Source organism: Biomphalaria glabrata, unplaced genomic scaffold (assembly GCF_947242115.1).
Source record: "Biomphalaria glabrata unplaced genomic scaffold, xgBioGlab47.1 scaffold_22, whole genome shotgun sequence".
NCBI lineage: Eukaryota > Metazoa > Mollusca > Gastropoda > Planorbidae > Biomphalaria > Biomphalaria glabrata.
This window is the reverse complement of record NW_026602927.1, coordinates 112,370-134,501: the sequence shown is the minus strand read 5'-3', so window position 1 is coordinate 134,501 and position 22,132 is coordinate 112,370. Positions and strand designations below refer to the sequence as shown.

Below are 22,132 nucleotides of genomic sequence, written 5' to 3'. Positions count from 1 at the left end.
ACCCTTCGTAAAAGATGATGTGTTCAAATTTTCAAAAGGCATTTTATCCTTTTGAGGAGGTTGCTATTGATGAGATTGTGATAGGATTTAAAGGCAGGTTTGGGCCATTACAGTACAACCCTAGTAAGCCTGAAAAGCACCACATAAAAAATGTGTATGTGTGATAGTAGTACAGGTTATGTAATAAATCTTATCACTTATTATGGAAGTGACACCACTTACTCAGACTCATCAAACAGTATTACCAGCCATGCAGTCAAAATATTTGATTCCCTTCTACAACCACTTCAAAGTGGGCATCATATTTTTGCTGATAGATATTATACATCAACAGATCTCTTGGAATATCTAACTCAGAAAAGATTTTATTATACTGGGACAGTCTACGTGGCTAGGGAATATTTCCTGCCCGAGCTCAAGAAGCAAAATCTACGTCACAGAGAAACTGAATTTTACAAGTCTGTAGGCAGTCTAGATGCTCTTTGTGTGGCATGGCAGGATAAGAAAGCTAAAAAGCCTTGCATTATGGTGTCCACAAAATCAACCAATCGCATCATTAATGTGCAACAGAAGCGCAGTGTTGTCGAGAAGCCAGAAATGGTTCACGACTACAATAGGATGATGAATGGTTGCGACAGGGCAGACCAAATACTCTCTTATTATTCTGTGCATTCTAGAAAAAGCATGAAATGGTGGAAGAAAGTTTTTTTCTGGATATTAGAAATTGCACAGGTTAATGCCCTTATCATTTATAATGCCTCACAGGTTACATGTGACCAGCCTTCAAAAAAAAAGCTTTCTTTAAAAAAATATAAAGAAACTTTAATTACTGGTTTAGTTGATGCTGCCACTGCACTGGGTTATGTTCCCAGACAGGTGAAAGTGAAGACTGTTAAAGCTGACATCAAAATAGTACCTGGGCCTCATCTTGTTCATTATGAAGAGAATGATCGCCCTTGTGTCTATTGCAAGAGTCAATCACAACGGAAGCGCACTAGATTCTTTTGCTCGGGTTGCACGTCGCAACCTTGGCTCTGTGTGAAACATTGTTTTCGTCTACACCATGAGGATCTGGCAAAACAATAGCTTTCGAGTAGTGGCAGTAGCATCAATGTAATGTAAATAAATGTATATATATATATATATATATATATATATATGTGTGTGTGTAAAATGTAAATATTATTCCTATATAAAAATAATTTTCAATATGATTTACAACTCCACGCGTCTAAGGTAATATCTGTTTTATAATCTTCACTGCATGTTTAAGTATTGCATATCAAATTATTCAGACATGAATCCTCTTTCTAATTAATAAAAAGTATTTCGTCAAAATGATAAATAAAAAAAAATAAAGAGTATATATTAATGTTATTGCAAAGAAAAAAAAATCTGCGAAAACAAATTGACTATGATCTAAGACATGAAATTACAAATGATTTACATGTAAGAGAATAAAGAAAGGGTTAAAAGGAATTCTTATGAATATCTATGTAGTTTGATATATAATTTATACTGACTGTAATAATAAAGAAGTTAAAAAAATATTTTTATATTAGATATGGAAAAAAAAGTAGTTTAATTAAAATTAAATTAAATAAGCAAGAAATTAGGAACAAAAATGCATTTATGTTTATAGAAATGAATTTACTTTAACATGAGTACAAAATATACCCTTTTCAAATACTATTATGTATAACAAACCTAGACAAAAAATCTTTTTGTTTTACTCTTTTGTTTTTTATTCCATTCTATTCAACCTGTAAAATCATCTATACAAATTAAATTAACTACAAAAAGAATAAAATAGTTATGTTGAGGAAAATCTTTGCTTTAATTTGATATATAACTTTATTTAACTATATTTATCTTTGATTTACCATTTATGAGATAAAAAATATTGTCATAACCCTTTTATAAACAACAACAGGTTACCATTTTTCCCGCATCCATTGCTATCTTAAATCCAAATAAGCAAACTCGGCACTTATTTAGAGGTGTGGACTGTAGTCCAGCCACCTATTTGAGATTTATTTTTCTTCCAAAAAGCAAACTCATGTTCTTTTACCTGTGTAGAGATTTGTCTTGAACTACACCCTAATTAAGATTTAATAGCAAGTAAACAAACTCAGTTCTCTCGTAAGATGCGACATCTAGAAAATGCAAACATTAAACCTACGTTCATTTGACTTGACTTGTGGTAAACTGTTCATTTGTTTTTGAGTTGTGGTCAACAGTCTAACAATGAACTATGTGTGATGAACTAAACAAATAAAAGGAGGTTGAAGTTGTTTATCTAATCAAGGAATATCACATCTTTACATGTTAACTGACCCACACAAAGGTTAAGCCGAAATGATAAAAAAATGTGACAGCCTGTGCTGCTCTGTAATAAAAGAGCATTTATAATGTAAAAATTCATTTCTATTTGTATCAAGACGCCATGACTTTATAATATAAAAAGTTTAGTGCATCCTATAGGGCCTTTTTTAACATATTATTTTGTTTTAATTTAAAGTTAATACATTTTATAAAAGACATTTGTCCTTTTTATGCATATTAAATAGGTACAATGTGTACTTTTTACTATTCGGCCAACTAACCTGCAATGGTATTTGGCCGGAGACGAAAATGGCCGAAAAGTGTAAAAAAAAAAGGCCGAATATTCGGCAGAAGACGTAACTAGTATTCGGTGCAGCCAAACTAATCATAATGTAGTCACATTCTAGTAATAAACTTACTTGTAGGATAAAAAATTATTTAATTTGTGTGTGGCAGGTGGGGAAGTGTGACGTATGTTTGGCGATTTAATGTCTAGGGGATGATTGTTTTTAAAGCTACCACACCCCAACCTATCAGCATATGTATCGGGAGCAGACACGCAACTAGACAAGCAATGAAAGATAGATACAAAAGTTAAAAATGAAGAATATTTATTTACATAAATATACATATAATAAAAAGGGGGAGGGTTTGCATCTATCTCTAGTGAATAATATGTTTAATCATCACTCTTGCACCTAATAAGAGAGTATGTCACTTTGTCCTCTGACTTAGCTGGTATTCCTGTTGATGTCGCAGCTGGCTGTGTCCTGGCTTGAGGTTCTGCAGCTGGATGTGGCGCACCAGCGGATAGAGGGACGCCGGTGATATAGTTCTTGTGGAGTCTCAATCCCCAAAATCTAATATCTGTAGTGGGCACAGTAGGGCGGGTGGCCGGCTACCGTGGACACAAGGTTACTGCGGGCAGAGCGGATCTGCCGTGGGCAGCGTAGTTGACAGGATATGTCCAGTGAGTTGCAGAGGGTTGGCGTAGCTATGACGTCTCACACAGATCTGAATCTATAGGGACGTCGCACCTAATAGCTTGACAGGTGGGTTGTCGAATAGGTGGGCAATGCCGATTGCGCCAAGTGGTAGAGTTGAGTAGATCTCAGTAGGCAAGTGCAGTGCTGAATAGCACTAAATAAATAGGCAGGTCAGTGAGCTAGTGCAGTGCTTTATAGCACTAAGCACAAAGATAGTAGGTGATTCTTGATATCAAACAAATAGGCAGGTAAATAGATCGTTGATCAAATAAATAGGTGATTCTCGATAGCAAGTAAATAGGCAGGTCAGTGAGCTAGTGCAGTGCTTTATAGCACTAAGCACAAAGATAGTAGGTGATTCTTGATATCAAACAAATAGGCAGGTAAATAGATCGTTGATCAAATAAATAGGTGATTCTCGATAGCAAGTAAATAGGCAGGTCAGTGAGCTAGTGCAGTGCTGAATAGCACTAAGCACAAAGATAGTAGGTGATTCTTGATATCAAACAAATAGGCAGGTAAATAGATCGTTGATCAAATAAATAGGTGATTCTCGATAGCAAGTAAATAGGCAGGTCAGTGAGCTAGTGCAGTGCTGAATAGCACTAAGCACAAAGATAGTAGGTGATTCTTGATATCAAACAAATAGTTGATCCAATAAACAGGCAGACACCTGAGGGAGGCTGCGGATAAATAAAGTTAAGTTAGGACATGTCTCTCATGCATCTTATCGATGCCCTCGCCTGAGGTGCATTCGTCAGATTGGTAAAATTGCTTTAGAGCACAATGAGGAGATAATGACAAATGGGATTTGGAAAATAGATAGCAGATAGTAGCAATATAGGAATGTACATAAAAGGGAAAGTAATAATATAAAATGCACATAAAAGGGGAAATAATAATCTCAAATAAGCAACACAGGTGGATAGAGAAAGAAAAGGGGTTGGGGTTGCATTGGGCGGTGGTCAGCGACCCTGACGGTATGATTACATATGAACAATGGAGCGCGCTTGAATGGTATGTTCGTTCAAGCGGCGCAACTCTCATTAGAGTAAAATGAGTAAAGGGGAGATAATTCAATACAGGGGAGATAACTCATATCTCCTTTCTAAGCGCAGTATTAGTGCGATAGTAAAATCATCAAGGCGATCAACCGAGATAAAGGAAATAAAATAAGGTGTACAAATATATACATGGTTGCATTAATGATCAATTGAGCAACGTAGCATTAATAGATTAATGCAATACATAAAATTAACATTAGCCATGTTCATGTTTTCTACTTACGACAATGAGAAATACACAATGCACTAATTAAATATAAATGAAATAATAAACTACACATGATAAAATCCAATGGAAATATACACAGAGTAATTAAGATGGAATTGTGATTAAGTTCGGCTTACCACTAGGTATTCCTCTAGGAGAAAGAATAAATGATACAGTCCAGACTCGATAGCTCAGCTCGAATGAGAATGAAAGAGAGTCTGACTCGATTTAATTTACCTTATATACAAAGGCCTGGAAAATGTGGGCGGACACAGGAAATGTCCTAGGCTAAGATTTATCTTACACGTGGGTGGATTTGACTCGAGGTGGGAGTCGCATCTTGGAATATCACGCGGTGTGTTGCCCAGGGTAATCTCTTAGATCAAAGAGAGACGTGAGAGAAGGGGGGGGGATTAGCTTGCATTCAAACCAAGGTGGTGTAAACCGCGACCGTCCTTCAGACATCCGGCGGGTAAGACAAAAGAGATTGTGTGTTTACCTTTCCCCGATCAAGGGCAGATAAATGAAAGGACGCGCCTTAGTTATCTCCAAGGTGGTCAACTAAGTCTAGCCTGGAGCGGAAAAGGTGTGGCGGGTGAATGATTTAGGGGTAGGATGGACAAATAATTAAAATAAAATAAATAAATAATGAAAAATAATAATTAATGCTGTGATAAATTTGAGTGACTGACAGCGAGTTTTTGACTTGTCACATTGTGTTTATTTCAAACAAACAAAAATTATGCAGCATTATTATAATGCTAGCAATACTACGTAACACATTTTACATGAAACAATTCTTAGTTACCTAATTCATCTTGAAATTTTGTGTTTTGCATCTCGATTTGTGCTAAAAAGAGTTTTTGTAGAAAAATGAGACACACAAATAAATCTCAACATAGAAAATGCATCTATCTAAATATGTGTCTGTATGTAAAGTGTGTACGCATTTTTTAAAAACAATATACTATTCATAAGATAGCCAACCCAATCATATACACTTTCCCCCTTCAGCAATTCAATAACATAATATATTTTCTTTAAACTTCCAAAAGTTACAAATTAATTTAAAATTTGTTTTGAAGAAATAATAAATAATGTTTCCTCTGCATAAACAGATATACAGCAATTACGTGTATTTTTTATAGACATTTAAAAAATTTGTTAAACGGTATTGTAACCTTAATTACCTTTTTAAAAATATATCATATTAAACAGTATAATCAAATAAATGTTACAATACCTTTTTCATGTTCCAGCTTTTCTACTTCTCCCTGACTAATTTGCAATTGTGATGTTAAGTTGTCTGTATAATTGTATAATGAATAAATTTATAAATGACTGTTTGTATAAGAGAAATTTTAAATAAACTATAAATGGTAGTTACAGAAATATATCAAAAAGTTAAATAAAATTAAATAATTCTTATATTTTTATGTTTCAATTTTTGTACATCAACCAAATCTAAAGCAATGACTTTCAACTCATTTCTCTGAGATGAACCTTAACTGTTAACAAGCTTGCAAACTTTGTGCATTTCATTTTCCTAAATTTTAAACTATATTTCAAAAGCAAAACTTCTTGAGCCTTTTATTAATTGTCACAATTAACAGGACTCGCCATGGGGCGCGGAGGGATCAATAACTTTGACATGTCTCTTATTTAAGTTTGAATGAATTTCAAGTAGGAAATCGGATAGTTTCAAGAACTAATCGCAATGGTTCACATTCAAGAGCAAAATTCGCAAAGAGGGGTGGACCTAAAAGGTTAAAATGGAAATGAGAAATGGTTAGAAACAAAATCTCTATGGCCTCTAGACTTCTTTTCCATACTTTGCGTGGTCGAGAGGCCAAGTGCGCTTGAACTTGGCTTGCCTTAGCTACCTAGAAGGGGGTTCGAGGTTCGACTCAGGCAGAGTTGTGTTTACTGAGTGCCTTAAGGCAGCATGGATAAACCAACTCCTAGATACCCCCCACCACAGGTCCACAAATGAGATTGTACCAAAGCGCTCTGAGCATGCTATAAGCATGAAAGTAGCGCTATATAAAAGCTATAAATATGAATATATAATTTAATACATATTTAATTTTACAAAAGTATAAAGATAACAATAATAATGTGTGAGGCTCTCACTATTGTATGAACTAGTTGTTGGTGTAATATTAGGTCTAGATTTCATTAACCTGCACGAAAAACTGATAAACTCATTTGAGAAATAACGGAGTACTCTTCAGGTCAATAAAGCAGCCTGTGTCACTCGTCTTGTGTAATTAAATAGGCCATTCCTTGATACACAGCTGCGGTCAAAAGTTGGCCACATGTAATCATCAGGCGCCGTTGCATTTTCACCCTTTTTTCTACTACTGCTGTGTATGGAATCTGTAATCTGGGACACTTCTTTTATGCTCGCTTTCCATGTTGATCTATATAGTGCTACTTTTTCCCAGCTGCTAGTGTCGAATTTGAAAAGCTTTATGTCGCGTTTGCATACCATATACCATAAAATTGGAAGATTAGCGGCACTCCTGCCGTCTGTTAGTTTGCCATACAGAATGTCATGTCTAAGTCGACCTACTAGAATTCTATTTGCGTGGCCAAGCCAGCCAAGGCGTCTAGTTTTGATGACACAGTGGATATCATAGCACCCTGCTCTTCTTAGCACTTCCTCATTGGATATTTTATCTTGCCACCTTATTTTAAAGATCTGCCATAGGCAGCGGAGGTGAAAAACAATCCGATTTTTTTCCTGTTATATGTAGGTTTACCATATTTCAAATCGGTATAGGAAAGTGCTCTTTACACAGGTCCAGTAGACTAAGGCTTTAGTATTGTTAGTCTGAAAGAGGTCCCACACTCTTTTCTGCAACGATGACAAGGAGCCAATTGCTTTGGATATCCTGTCGTTAATGTCTTTATACAGTAGAACATCGTTGGAGCCAAGATAGAAAAAATGGTCGATTTCTAGTGTTTGGTCACTAATGGTTACGTGAGTTGCAGTATTTGTGTTCTAAACTATTATCTAAGTCTAATATTTAAGACGAACTTCTGACAAGCACCATATAGTTTGTCAACCAAGGACTGAATCTGAATATTAGAATCAGCCAACATAGTTGCATCATCAGCGTACAGAAGTTCCTCGATAAATATTTTCCTACCCTTGGTTTTTGACCGCAGCCTTGATACATTAAAAAGTTTTCCAGATGATCTTGTCGGAGAAATAAAACTTTGTTGATGTCGTTGTACGCATAATGCAGTAGGCTTAAGAAATTATGCCAAACAGAGTAGGTGCGAGCATACATCCCTGCTTGACATAACTGCTAACCTCAAAAGGTGTTGATTGGACTCCATTGAATTTGACGGTACATTTTGTTTCCTCATGAAAGCACTCAAATAACTTCAGTAGTTTGGGAGAACAACCTATTTTAATTAGGAGTCTAGACAGGACATTTTTGCTGTCTGCTGACTATGTCAAAAGCTTTAGTCAGATGAACTATATATATATATATATATCAAAAAGTTATATAATTAAATAAAACAAAATTAAAATTATGATTATGAGCGGATTGTTTTGTTGTGCATTCTAGAAGGTTTATGATGAAATCGCTGGGTTGGGCTAGAAAGCGCGTCATCTATGTTGATAACGAGGATAAACGTATTCGGTAGATTTAATTGATAGACAATAGTTCATAAGAGAAAAAATAATATTTTTAGAAAGACCGGAAAGATGTTTCAATTATGTCGTTAATATTAATAGAGAATTAAAGAACAAAATAAGGAAGACGGATTAATATTGATACTCAACTAACAGCACTAGGGAAGAAGGAATATTTGTACTAATTTTTCCTAGCATATGGGACGAGGAATGTGCCTTTATCTTTGTGTCTTTCATAGTATTTTATTAAATTTTGTATTTGAAGATTATGGTTCAGTGTTTTATGTATAATTGCTACTTTACTTTTGAGTCTTCTGTCCTGAAGGCTTTCTTATGGTATATCTGACCAGTTTGTTGGTCTGAAATTCGTGAACACATACATCCGACCACTATACAAGGCAGATTGCACTTTACCTTTGAGAGATTTACATTAGTAACTAGTTAAATATATACTAACATTATTTACATTGACCTTCCTACACACATCCCTTACAGTTGGTGGCATCGTACATACACACAGTCACACTCATGCTATACAAATTTTCAGAAATAATGTTAAGCTTAAATAAATCAATCAGTAACAGAGTTTAAAACAATAAGGTATATAAAAGGAAAAAAAAAATAAAACCAACCAATATATGTATGTTATTTAATAGTTTCGTAAAATGTTGAGCAACACAAGGTATTAACAAGACACTTAGGTATCCGGCTCCGGCTCCGGCCCCGGCCGAATATCAAATTTTACTGGGCTCAATTAATAAAGTGCAGTGAATTATATGGCTTCTTTTGTCTCGAAAGGCAATGGAAGCGCCCAAATGAGTCACTGGTTTTGGCTTAATCTTGAGACGGGGCAGAATCTGGTGTGGCTAATCAAGCCAATTCTAGAACGGCAGACTTTGCCACAATTCGTACATGTGTATGCCTCTGATTTAGGGCTAGCAGACAGGGCAGCTTTCTTTTTATCCCTCTTGATTAAAGCCGCTTCAATTCTTTTGTTCTCAGCAAGGGTTGTCCCAGCACGCACAGTCTGTCTCCATGCACTCCGGTCTTTGGCTATGTTTTCCCACATACTTTCGCTGATGCCTGAGGCTCTCATGTCTCGCTTGCAGACATCTCTATATGTTAGTCTTGGGCGGCCCTTGGGTCTGACTCCTTCCACAAGCTCAGCATATAAGATATCTTTCGGGATTCTACCATCTGGCATGCGGGTGACATGTTCTTTGTGTCAGGAGAGCATACATGCTGTTCATATAGCCAATCTTAAAACTTCCTGATTGGAGACATGGTCCCTCCAAGAGATGCCCATTATGCGTCTCAGGCAGCGCAAGTGGAAAATATTCAATCTGTGCTCTTGGTACATGTATGTTGACCAGCTTTCACTGCCATAAAGGAGAGTGCTCACAAGTGCTCCAGAAAGTGCAGTGAATAGTCTTCAACAAAGATGGCTAAGACAAATTTTAGAAGTCAGTTGTAGAGATCGGGTCTCAATTGATGAAATCCTATGCCGAACTGGGAGTCGATCCCTTAGTAAGGTTGTGACAGAGTGTCGCATGAGGTTTGCGGAACATGTTCTGCAACAAAATGAATTACGCATAATAAGAGTTGCGATGACATCGTGTTTATTACGAGAAAAGCAAAAACAGGGACATCCTGGTGCAAATTTGAGCCAGACTTTCACGTAGGTCCTTAGAACAGGTGGGAAGAGGCTTCAGACATTGTCAGTGACAGATTTTTGTGGAAGCTTACCACCCAATATGCCAAACGACGCGGTAGGATCTAAGGCAGTCAGCATAACACATAAGGTTTTTAAAATAAAACATTTAATAGCAGGATAATGCACTGTAGATACCACAGAATATGCATTTTGTTTGCTTCTAATACAGAAAATAGTGTTTGGTGGCGGGGCTCCGTCGCGCGCTAGGGGAGCTCACAGCGCTCCCCCAGACCCCCTTGCTGTCCACAATTTTTTCAATAACTCCAGGTAAAACCTATGTAGGGTACAATAAAAGTCTTCCGAAAGAATAAAGGGTTAGAATGTTATAAAGATTAATTATGTACACACACACACTCAAACTTAAACACACACACACACATATTTCCGTATTGGGGATAGAAAAAATCATCCCAAACCCCCCTGATATATATATATATACATACATTTAAATGAGGAAAATATTGATATCCCTGATGTTTATTGCCATAGATTATGGACAAATCAAAATTAAGATATATAAATATACAAACGTCCATAACAAATACATTACTGGGTAAAAATCATATTTTTTTACAAACAGATATGTTTAAGAAGACAGTCCTTTTTATAGTATATCAAATAACCATACTGTGACAAGTCAAAAGCTTGCTGTCAGAGTTACTCAATTTTATCACAGCATTAATTGTTATTATTTATTGTTTATTTATTTTATTTTAATTATTTCTCATTTTTAGTCCCTATTTCATCCCCGAACCCCACCTTTTCTTCTTCTCGCTAGAATGAGTCCAACACCTTGTCGACAACAAAGCCACTACTTCTCGCTTATCTACCCTTGACCAGGGTAAAGATAAATAGTCACTTAGGCAATGTCTTAGTCTTTGTCGGACTTTCACCGAGGACACAATCTAGGCTGGAATATACTTCGCTCCTTCTTCCACCCCACCCACGTCTCTCTTTCGATCATAGAGATTATTCGTGTCACCATGTCTCTTGACCCTTCCAAGGTGCAACTTTCGGTGGGCGTTACCCACGTGAGAGATAATCTTTAGCCTATCGCATTTCCTGTTTCCACTCATCGCTACGGACCTTTATAAGGTACAATAAGGCGGTACAGATACACTCTTTCAGTTCTCATTCTCGCTGACCAGTCGAGTCTTTACTGACAATTCATTCTTGCTCTTAGGGGAATACCTGGTGCCTCCCTCGGGTGTCTGCCTTTTTGTTATTGAGTATCATCTCCTGCCTACTTATTCCACATCAAATCAACTACTTTATTTGGTGCTAGCCAGCACTGCTATCTACTACTTGGCGCTATCGGATCTACTCGCCTGCCTATTCGACAGCCCTAGAGATCACGTGTCTGTGCGAGACGTCATACCTTCTGCAACTCACTGGACTTATCCTGCTAACGACGCTGCCCACGGCAAATCAGCTATGCCCGCAGTACCCTCGTGCCCAGGGTAGTCGGCCACCCGCCCTACTGTCCCCACTACAGATTTCGGAACTTTGGATTGAAACTCCACAAGAACTGTATCACCGGTGACCACGTCCAGCTGCAAGACCTTCAGCCAGGATCACAGCCAGCTGTTACATAAGCAGGACAACAAGAGGACGAAAGTGACTATTTGTATCTTTCTCCATTGATTGTCTCATTGCGTGTCTGGTTCCAAATTATCTCTGATAGACCAGTGTGTGGCAATTCAAAAATAATCATCCCCTAGACACCAAACAAGGCAAGCCAAACCAAACAATCCAATCACACACGTCATACAAGAGGTCCGTCACACATACCTATTTCACATAGCAATTAAGAAAAAGAAAAAAACTTCATGCAGACTAGCTGGAACAATGAAGGGAAGGAAAAACGGTTTTCTGACCTCAGCAATGTTAAAGAAAATGTTTAAAATCACGCTGTATATAACAGAAAAAAAAGCGAAAGATAGACAATAATTTATACAATTAGAAATAATTTTAATCATAGGGATTTGAAAATATTTATTCCAAATGTGTGCCTAACAATTTTTCGCTATAGAAAACTATTATATAAATTCCATAGTTAGAAAACAGGGAAGTCGAAAACAACAAATGCAATTTAAAAAAAAAATTTCTGGGATTGAGGGGAGGGGAAGATATTGGGTACCTCTGACAGTGTACATCAATTTACATCGAAATATTTTCAATAATGGACAGTGATTCATTAGAAAAATATTTCTATGACATCATCAATTTATTGAAAATCTTGAGTTAAAATTTCGATAAACCAATTAAAGAACATAATGAAGAAATCAAGATAAAGAAAGAAAGATGCCCTTGTAGTTCTCCTAGAGTTTACAAACATTCTAAAGCAAGGCGCAAGTTTAAATCCAGTTCTGGTGGTGATTCGGATTGGGTAGTAATGTGTAGCTGACACCAATCACCTTAAGCCAGCGCTAGACGAGCGGTCAACTGTGACGGGTGGTAACGGTTAACCTCGATAACTGGCGAAGTTTGAAGAAACATCTAACGTGAACGTTTTCTCTGATATATCACGTTAGAAACGGTCTGTAGACCACACACAAGGATAGAGCGATGATCCGTTCGTGTCTATAAGGACATTAAAGACCCTGTATAAAGAACTGAGGAATCAGAGTTGAGCCAAAAACGACATCCAGATCTACTATTCAGTACATTATAAGTTAGCCACAGCAACACAATAGTGTTACGTGTTACGTGTTGCCAATTGTACAGTATTAGCTTGTCCCAGCTTGTCTTTATCTGTCACTTTAACTGACATACTTTTAGCACACACATCAAATAAAAAGCCTAAGTTACAGTATAGATTCCTTTTCTTGTTTCTTTAAATGCCTGGTCGTTACCTTGAGATCGTTGCAGCAAATATTGTCTCTTTTCTTGTTTCTAAAACAACACAGTCACAGAGACAAACTCCATTACCGTTATTATAACTTGATTTTGTAGCGATTTGTGGTTAAATGATCTCTTTTTTCTCTTATAAAGATTCAATCCATTAGTTTATATATCAAATCATTCATTGAATCCTACAAGGAACTTATATTTTTATTACTTCATTCAAAGTGTTTATTCCTTTGCTAATCAGATCTTGCTTGGTCTTCATTAGCTCACTTCTAGCACAAGCTCCTGCATGGTTTTCAGTGGCTTGCAAAAATTTTGAACCCACCTTAAACAAAAAAGTCTTTGAATATTCCTCTTCATCAATTAGGCCATGGGTGAAGCAATACTGTTAACCTATCTATGGACCAGCTGAACATTAGCTCTTTGGCTTGAAATTCCTTGTTTCAGTTCTTTTATTGAAAGTTAATATTTTCGTACACATTATATTCCTTCCGTTAAGCTTCCCAAATCCCAATTCTGAATTCAATTGTTATAAATGTAAGACAATCTCTAAATTGACGGTACTAAATAATTAAAGTAGTTAAATAATAAACTAACACAATAGTGTAATCGAGACACACCGATAACTGAACAAAATTTAAAAACTTAGTTACTGAGAATTCATTATATTTCTGTCAAACTGAATCCTAAATTTAAAAAAACAACATACTGTCGTGTAATGAGCATAAGCAAAATTATTATTTTATAGCTATAATATCAAAAATAAATCAAATTATACAATAATTACCTAATTTATTTAAAAGCACGTTCTTTTCCTGCTGAAACTGTTGTAGTAAAGAATGTGAGTGACCTATATTGAGATAGTTTAATTATGAGAAAATCATAAATAACTGCATATCAGACAAAATACGTTGTTTATATTCTACTATTTATTTAATTTATTATTTGACTTGGTTATTAATAAATTGGCATTATTTTAAAGGGGGGAGGGGCATTGGGTACCAAAGTCTTTCTTTCTGACAGTGTACATGAATTTACATCGAAATATTTTCCAATAATGTGCAGTGATTCATTAGAAAAATCTCTTAATGACATCATCAATTTAATAAAAATGATGAGATAAAATTTTGATAAACCAATTAAAGAACATAATGAATATATTAAGAGAAGGAAAATAAGATGCTCTTGTATTTATCTTGGAGTTAACAAACACTTTAAAGCAAGGCGCAACCTAAAACCCACTCTGATGTTAACCAAAAATATCAATTGGAATATTCTATTTTTAAATTAACACTATTAATTGTTAGATGCGTCACAAGTACGATTTTTTTAAAATTGGAATTTGTAGCATTCAAGATTTTTCATCCAAAAGTATAGACTGCTTTGTATGCAATGATTTTAAAAATTTCTATACAATTTATTAACCATTACGTTTAAAACCATGGAAAATGTTGTTTAAGCTCTAATGGAGATGTGGATTGGGTAGTTATGTGTAGCTCACTAACTTTATACTGAGACTTGTTTGAAAAACTCAAGTTTGGTATTACCGTTCAACTATTCCTATCGTTTTACTATTTCTTGACAATCTTGCAACCGTGATGTACACATACTAATAGGTCTTATAATAATCGTTATTATTTTCATAACATAACTTCATAGAATATTTAAAATTGCTTGTGAAGAAAACATCTTTTAATAAAAGATATATAGCATTTTTAAATAAATTAAAAATATCAAAATTCTCCATACTGACATATCAAAGAACTATATCAATCACCTGTATCACAAGTATTCTCATATACTGTTATTAATTGATAAATATATATATATAACATTGACCTATTCTTAGTGTTTCTAGTTACAATAAGAAACAGTTTCATAACAGTGAAGTAGATGTATGACAGTTCAGGTGAGGTCAATCGGTGGTATTGATTGGCAACAAAAAGCATATTTATCATGAATCTGCACTGTTATCGGTGAAGTTACTTTCTACTCAATTAGAGCGTCTGGATGCAGTTATTGTAGGCATTGGCTTATATATAGAAACTTTTGACGTCCTCAGCACCTGGCTTGAACGCAAACCCAGCTCGTCTTAATCTGTCTTGTTAATTGACGTACTTCTAGTACATACATCAATAACAAAAGCTTAAGTTACAGTTACAGATTCCTTCTCTTGTTTCTTCATGTCTTTTTTTTCAGGTCACCTTGAGATCGTTGTAGCAAGTATTGTCTCGTATCTTGTTTTTAAAGCGACAATTGTACGTCCTCTCAACCACACAGTCACAGACAAACTCCAGTGTCTTTATTGTAACAATTTGTACTGCCTCAATCTTGATTTAGTAGCAATTTGTGGTTAAATGATGCTGTATTTCTCTCTCTTTCTCTTTTTCTTTTATAAAGGCTCAATCTGGCCATGCAATGTATCCATCAGTTTATCTATCAAAGCATTCATTGAATCCTAGAAGCAACTAGTTGTTGTTTTTTTTTTCATTATTACGTCCTGCGCGGTGTTCATTCCTTTGCAAATCAGATCTTGCATAGTGTTCTTTATTTCACTTCTAGCACCAGCTCCAGTGGCTTGCCAAATTCTAAACCCACCTTAGACAAATAAGACAATTAGGCCCTGGTGAAGGCATGTTCTTTACTTCTCCATGGACCAGATGAAGCTCCTGTTTCAGTTCTTTTATTGAAAGTTAGTATTTTCGTACACGTTATATTCCTTCCGTTAAGCTTCCCAAATCCCACTTCTGAATTCAATTGATATAAATGTAAGACAATCTCTAAATTGACGGTACTTAATAATTAAAGTAGTATAACTTAGGTAATCGAGACACACGAACTAACTGGACATAATTAAAAAAAACTTAGCTTCTGAGAATTCATTATATTTCTATCAAGCCCGATCTTGAATAAAAAACAACATTATCGTGTAATAAGCATAAGCATATATAGTATATTTGTATGGCTATAATATCTAAATAAATAAGATTATACAGTAGTTACCTAATTTTTCTAGCAGCACGTTCTTCTCCTGATGAAACTGTTGTTGTACAGAATATGAATGACCTATATTTAGATACGTTTAATTATGAGCTTAACATAAATAACTCCATAACAGACATTATAAGTTTTAAAAAAGCATTTCGAGATACTGTGTATATTCTATTATTTTTATTTTTTGTTATTTGAATTCGTTATTGGCAATTGGCAATTTTTATTACAAAAAAAAAGCTGACTAACTTTTAATTATAATAATATTAATAACAACAATACTAATAGTAATAATAGGAAAAGATATATAACATATTAACCTTTTAATTTTGTCAAGACATGTCTGTATCGATCTTCTAACGACAGCAGAAAATAGTTGAATGCATCACCTGGTCCAGCATTGAGTATCAATGTTAATAATAAATCATTTCTGGCATCTTTGTTTTCTTTTATCCCAATGTGTTCTTTCTCTTCTAATGAAATTACTCCATGTTGAAATAAAAAATCAATAAGGTGTCTAGCTTCCAACTCTTTCTTCAAAAAAATAAAATTGTCTTGAATGCATTTATAATCATTAGGTTTTAATCTCCCTCGTGACATGATGACGTCAGTTAGCTATTATATTGAAAAAAAATCAAAATATAAATATTACTACAATCACACCAGTGGCGTAGCTACCAATGTGCGGGTGGTGCGGGCCGCACAGGGCACCAAGTGGAGAGGGGCACCAAAATTCCCCCAGTGTGTATTAATTTCCTATTTCCCTGAGCGTTTTAGTAAAAACGACTAATTGTATGGACACGAACAAACATAAACTACTGTATTTTAAACATGAACTAACGATTTATAAACTAGTCATGTCGTTATTTTGTTTCATCTCCTTGACTATTTCTTCCATACAATGTAAGCTATAGAACAGTTTGAATCTAATTTACTAGATTTATTTTGGACACACGGTACATGTTGTTACTACACTGATCGATGATGCTCTGTTATATAAAGAAGAAGATAGGTCAAACTTTTTTTACTTCATTGTTTAGTCCATTGGTTTAATCTAGATATTGAGTTTACAAATATATTACTAAACTCTAGCTCTAAACAATTGTCTTAGTTTATTAATTTCTTTATGATTCTTAATAGTTTAATTTTGGAAATAATTCTATTGTAATGTCCATTTTTTAAAATAAGCTAACCTTTGTTTTCTACGATTTTTTTTAACTAACTAGTTAATTGTAATACTGTAACGTAAACAAAATGATGAACAGTGCTCAAGACTGACTAGTCTGGCTGGCGACTCAAAACTTTTTAAAGCTCAGACGGAGAAATCGGCATCTCTGGTTCTGTCCAGTCTGTGTAGTCTATAACGGCCCCATACCCAGATCTATAGGGCTCCCTCATTACCGACCCATCGGTGTAGCAGAAAATGGCATCTGATGGGTAGGACTTTAGTGTAGCTGATGCCAAGTTTTGGAGTATGGCAGGTGTTAATCGCCTCTTGGTGGCTCCCTCTTGCCCTATAAGGGACATGCTTATTTGTGGGGCTGGCAATGTCCTTCACGGAGGGCAAGTATTAATTCTTCTAATAGGAATTCTATCAGTGGAGAGCCCAGATGATTTTGACAAATTGGCCGCTATGTGGAAGAACAATCGCATTTTTATGCGGTTCCTCTCTCTCCACTGTTGCACTAAGATTGTGGTGGGTAGCCTAGAGTCGCCCCTTTTGTAGCGCTCGTAGGCCGTAAGTACCGCTCTCTCCCTCCTTAAATGTAAAGGGGCCACGTTGGTTAAGATTTCATCATCTTCATTTAAATCCAAAGATGGATTCAGTGAGTGGTGGAGGTTATCCCCGAAAATAGAAAAACATGAGACCAGCAGAGCTCACATTCAGTCATCGCTTGCTTGGACGGAACTTGAAGTTTGCCTGAGCGTAGGATAAATATGGACAAAAAAGGTCCAAGATTTGATTATACAAGAGACGAAAACCTGGAGAGTTAGTAAATTTGCTATCAAAATACGATCCACTCTTGAGGTAGCATGTGCTTCGAACTAACATTTGTTCCAGACCGAATACATACATGTCTCCACAAATACAAAATGAATTTATTACAATATTGGGGGATCACGCTAAAAAACAAATCATACAGCAAGTAAAACAAGCCAAATATTTCTCTATTATTTTTGACAGTACACCTGACATCTTAAAGCTGGATCAAACTTTACGGTACGTTGTCATGGATAATGACGGGGTTCAGGTTCGTGATTCTTTTATTGACTTCATCGACACAAAGGACAAGCATGCTGCTGGAATCGCTGAGATGATTCTAGAGAAACTGCGTTTGGAGGGCTTAGACATAATGGACTGCAGGGGTCAAGGCTATGATAATGCTGCGGTCATGAAAGGTCAAAACTACGGTGTCCAAAAACGTACTCTAGAAGTCACTATTCATTGCCTGCTCAAACTCTGGAGACATTAACTAACAGAGATGAAAATTCATAGACTAAATCTGAAGCAGGTGGATTATTGGTTGCTGTTCAGTCTTTTAGTTTTCTCACCTATCTTGGATTTTGGGCTCCTGTATTAACTGAAATTAATGAAGTGCAATTCTACCTTCAAAGCAAAAGGATTGTCTATTCGAGACTGCTCACTTAAACTAAAAACATTAGAGACATTTTTAAGTAGTAATCGAGAGGACATCGCTGAAGCCAGCATTACCTTTGCCGAAAGCGTGTGTTCAGATCTGAGAATCAGTACAGAACCTCAAAAACGTATTGGCCATAAGAAAAAGATGCCTGGTGAGAAAAGTGACGACTCTGTACTTACGCACAAAGAAGAGCTACGAATGGAAATTTATTCCATCTTGGACAGGATTGTTCAAGAAATAATCACCCGATTTGAGCAACTTCATGATGTAGCAGATAGATATGAATTTTTCTCGCCTTCCCAGCTATTAAATCCTCCTAGCGACATTGATAAAAACGAATTTCTGCTGGAGCGAAAGAGGCTTCAACGGTTTGTCACAGTTTCATCAGAAGCCTCCGAACTTCCAAAACCTGTTGAGCTCTTGAAATTTATAAAAAATATTAGCTAGATGATTCAGTCCCGAATTTCGTCATCAGGATTCGCATAGTTTTGACTCTTGCGGTAAACGTCGCTACATGCGAGAGAAGTTTTTCCAAACTTAAAATGTTCAAGAATTACTTGCGATCAACGATGACAAATTTACGACTCACTAATTTGGCCATTTTGTCCATTGAACAAGAGCTGGTGGAAAAAAATTGATTTCGATAAAATTATTGATACTTTTGCCAGCAAGAAAGCGCGTAAAATTCATTTGCAGTATGTTTAAGTAAAAATTTTTTTTTTTGAATTTACAACATTTGATTTATGAATACAAATTATTTTGAACAGGTTTTGCAATATTATTAATTTTTTTTTTTTTTTTTTTGGGGGGGGCATCAAGATGAGGTACCGACTCAGGCAACATATACTCTAGCTACGCCACTGAATCACACAATACTGCATGTTGTGCATTTACGCATTCAAATACAAAAGAAATGAAGGAAATAGCTTACAATGCCTTACATACATTTTCTGCGTTTTCTATGTTGCTCGGAGATTTGTTCAAGTAATAAATATTTATGTCAAATATAATTTTTATCATGTTTTTGTTTTATTTTATTTATTACATCATTCATTATTATTCAATTTTTGCCTAAGAAGTTTTTACCCACTTCATTTTATATTTACATTTCTTGGTTAGCAGTTGAGAACAATGATTTAATATATTTTTTCAGACTTAGAAAATATTAAAATAATAATTAGAAATCAATTATAATTCCTTTATTATCAGAACAAATGTAAATAAGGTTCAATAAAGCAATCTTAGTCTTTTATCGTTAATTTTACGATTGATTTATATAAACTAATTTCTTTTGAATTAATTTTTTCAATCAAATAAATAAATATATAAAGTTTTTAACACTTAAAATTTAAGCCTACTGTATATAAGTTACAACATGACTAGAAGAAATATAATAGAAAAAATGTCTTTACTTCAATACAGAAAGTGACTATGTTTTTTTTAAATTTGTCAGTTCTACATAGTATTACACAAGTAATAGTGTCAACTTCTAAAAATGTTATTTCCTTGGGTCCCTAAAATGATCATTATAACCGCCCAGCCGTTCAAGCTGGGGACAACTGCAAATAGTTGGCACAAACTCCAATTGTTACTAAGCAAATTTAGTGATTTCAAAATCCCAGGGAGAGCTTACAGATGCTACTTCCTATTTCGGGCTATGTCCTCCCACAAAGTGTTCTGCAACGGAAGCATATTTAGATGATGACTACTTGCCCCCTACATTAACAGACTAAAAGACGTCCAAAGTGCCTTCGTATAATTCACAAACTATAAAAGACACTTAAAAAAAAAAGTTTTCGTAAGTGACAATATTCCCCAGTAGTGCAATTATCTAGATTTATCTTGTCGCCTCTTTTAGTCTAAACTCTAATTACAGTCTTCCCATTGTTGATAGCTATTCGCCATTTCAGCATATTTAAATAAGCTTATATTATCTTGTATATTAGAGAAATTAAATATTTTACAAAAGAATATTAGTAAGAAAGAAAACACTCTGCTAATCCTGTCGCTGCCAAGTTGGCTGATCTTCGAGCCTCAGTTACTTAGGCTCAAGAAAAACAAGAGGTAAATAACCGCTTTTAAATGTGTCAATCTAGTCATGCATTTTAAAGCAATCTTTTCAATTCTGAAATAACATTAGTGAAGAATCAACACTTGCATTAATAAGTCATAGCAATTTAATTGATTGGATATCAACATACTATCTTGTGTGATCTAGAAATTTTTATGTCCTGCTGGTGAGTAATACTGGTCTATAAATTTCTTAATCAGTGTCGTGAATTTGTTAATTCGATTGTCGCCCCTAGTGTTTGTTAGACTGAGTACTGACCATATTTTGTGTTGTGATCTCTACTATGTGTGTGTAGTTTTTTGTCATTCAGTGTAATAACTCTTTAGATGTAACATGGTTTTTGTTATGTTAAAGCACGACAATTTGTTACACTGAATTTATGAGGTTTGGTATTGACTCTAAACATGTTTTGAATGAAAAGGTTTGATGTTAAATCTACCGCACCACAAGCATTACAATAGTGGCTACACTGGTATGAAACCTTTAATAACTTTTGTCTGTTTTTACCATAGAAAACATTAATAACAAGAAACTATTAATAAACTACATTTCGTCATCGGTGTACCAGAAAGAAACGTATGAAGAGGCCTTTCAGTCAAAAATAACATCTACATTCAGCCTAAGAATAAAGTATTCGGCAAGGCACAAATTAGCCATGTGTAGACAGGAACAGGGTCAAGTTATTGACGCCTTTCTCCAAAAACTCCGCATCGTAACCAATAACTGCAACTTTAAAGCCGTGACAGCTAAGCAATATCGTGACGAGTTCATACGTGATGCATTCATCAGAACTTTGAATGATCTAAAATATCATGATATTTAATTTCCATTTTCTCTTCTATTTTCTGAGATCTAAACGGAACGAACGGACGGAAAGACAGACCACACATATCTATTAACGTCTATTCCCCTTTCGGGGGCAGTTAGGAAGTAAATCTAATTCTCATCTATATTTTTTAAAAGAATAATGCACTCAGTAAGCACACCACTGCTGTTGTCGGGTGTCGATCCTCGATTTCATAGGTAGCCAATCCAAGCTACCTATGAAGCCAAGTTCAAGCGTACTCTCGACCATGCTTCCAACATGTATTTTAAATCTTAACTGTAATGAAAAAATAGAGAATAATTCAACTGATTTTGCTGACTGCAAACGTTATCCTGATAATTAAACAGGATCGCAAGATCTTAATTAATTAACTTTTTCCGATTCTTCTTCCGATGCTTCTAGTGTCTCTACTATATAAAGGTAAGAAATAAAAAGGATGCTAGTTCTCTTATTATCGATCTTAATTGCAGCTAATTTTAACTTAACCAAAGAAAAATCGGGTTAACCTTCCCTAAATTTTAAAATATTTTAAAACTTCATACACAACATGACTCTTTTAAAATATCTGCACATAGACCTCTCACCGTTGCATTCTCATTTAGGCAATTTCCTTTCACTTCAAAAGGGGTACAACTATTTATTTCTCAAAATCATTTAATTACAGACCAAAAATGTAAATCGAGTCTTTATCTAGAGATAACATCCTCACACATTTAAACTTGTTTGTTCTTATTATTTATAGCTCGTAGAGAAAACAAATTGTATGAGTGTGTGTATGTGTGTGTTTATGGTGTTGGTAAGAA

The 22,132-nt window shown here is 35.2% G+C and overlaps 1 protein-coding gene across 7 annotated transcripts in view; it reads right to left on the bottom strand.

Annotated features, from left to right (window-relative positions):
* Window positions 1-22,132, bottom strand: part of LOC106065768 (uncharacterized) — a 65,828-nt gene that overhangs the window by 37,702 nt on the left and 5,994 nt on the right. For 5 of the 7 annotated variants that reach the window (XR_008776030.1, XM_056017926.1, XM_056017929.1 and 2 more), the window contains exons 2-6: window positions 16,111-16,405; window positions 15,803-15,865; window positions 13,587-13,649; window positions 5,827-5,889; window positions 5,392-5,433 (exon numbers count right to left, since the gene is read on the bottom strand). Coding sequence is in view for 6 of the 7 variants with exons in the window: in XM_056017926.1 (XP_055873901.1) it covers window positions 5,392-5,433; window positions 5,827-5,889; window positions 13,587-13,649; window positions 15,803-15,865; window positions 16,111-16,390 (511 nt within the window). In the remaining variant the exon portion in view is untranslated. The remainder of the gene's footprint in view (window positions 1-5,391; window positions 5,434-5,826; window positions 5,890-13,586; window positions 13,650-15,802; window positions 15,866-16,110; window positions 16,406-22,132) is intronic. The other 2 variants (XM_056017928.1, XM_056017932.1) reach the window with 1 other exon arrangement.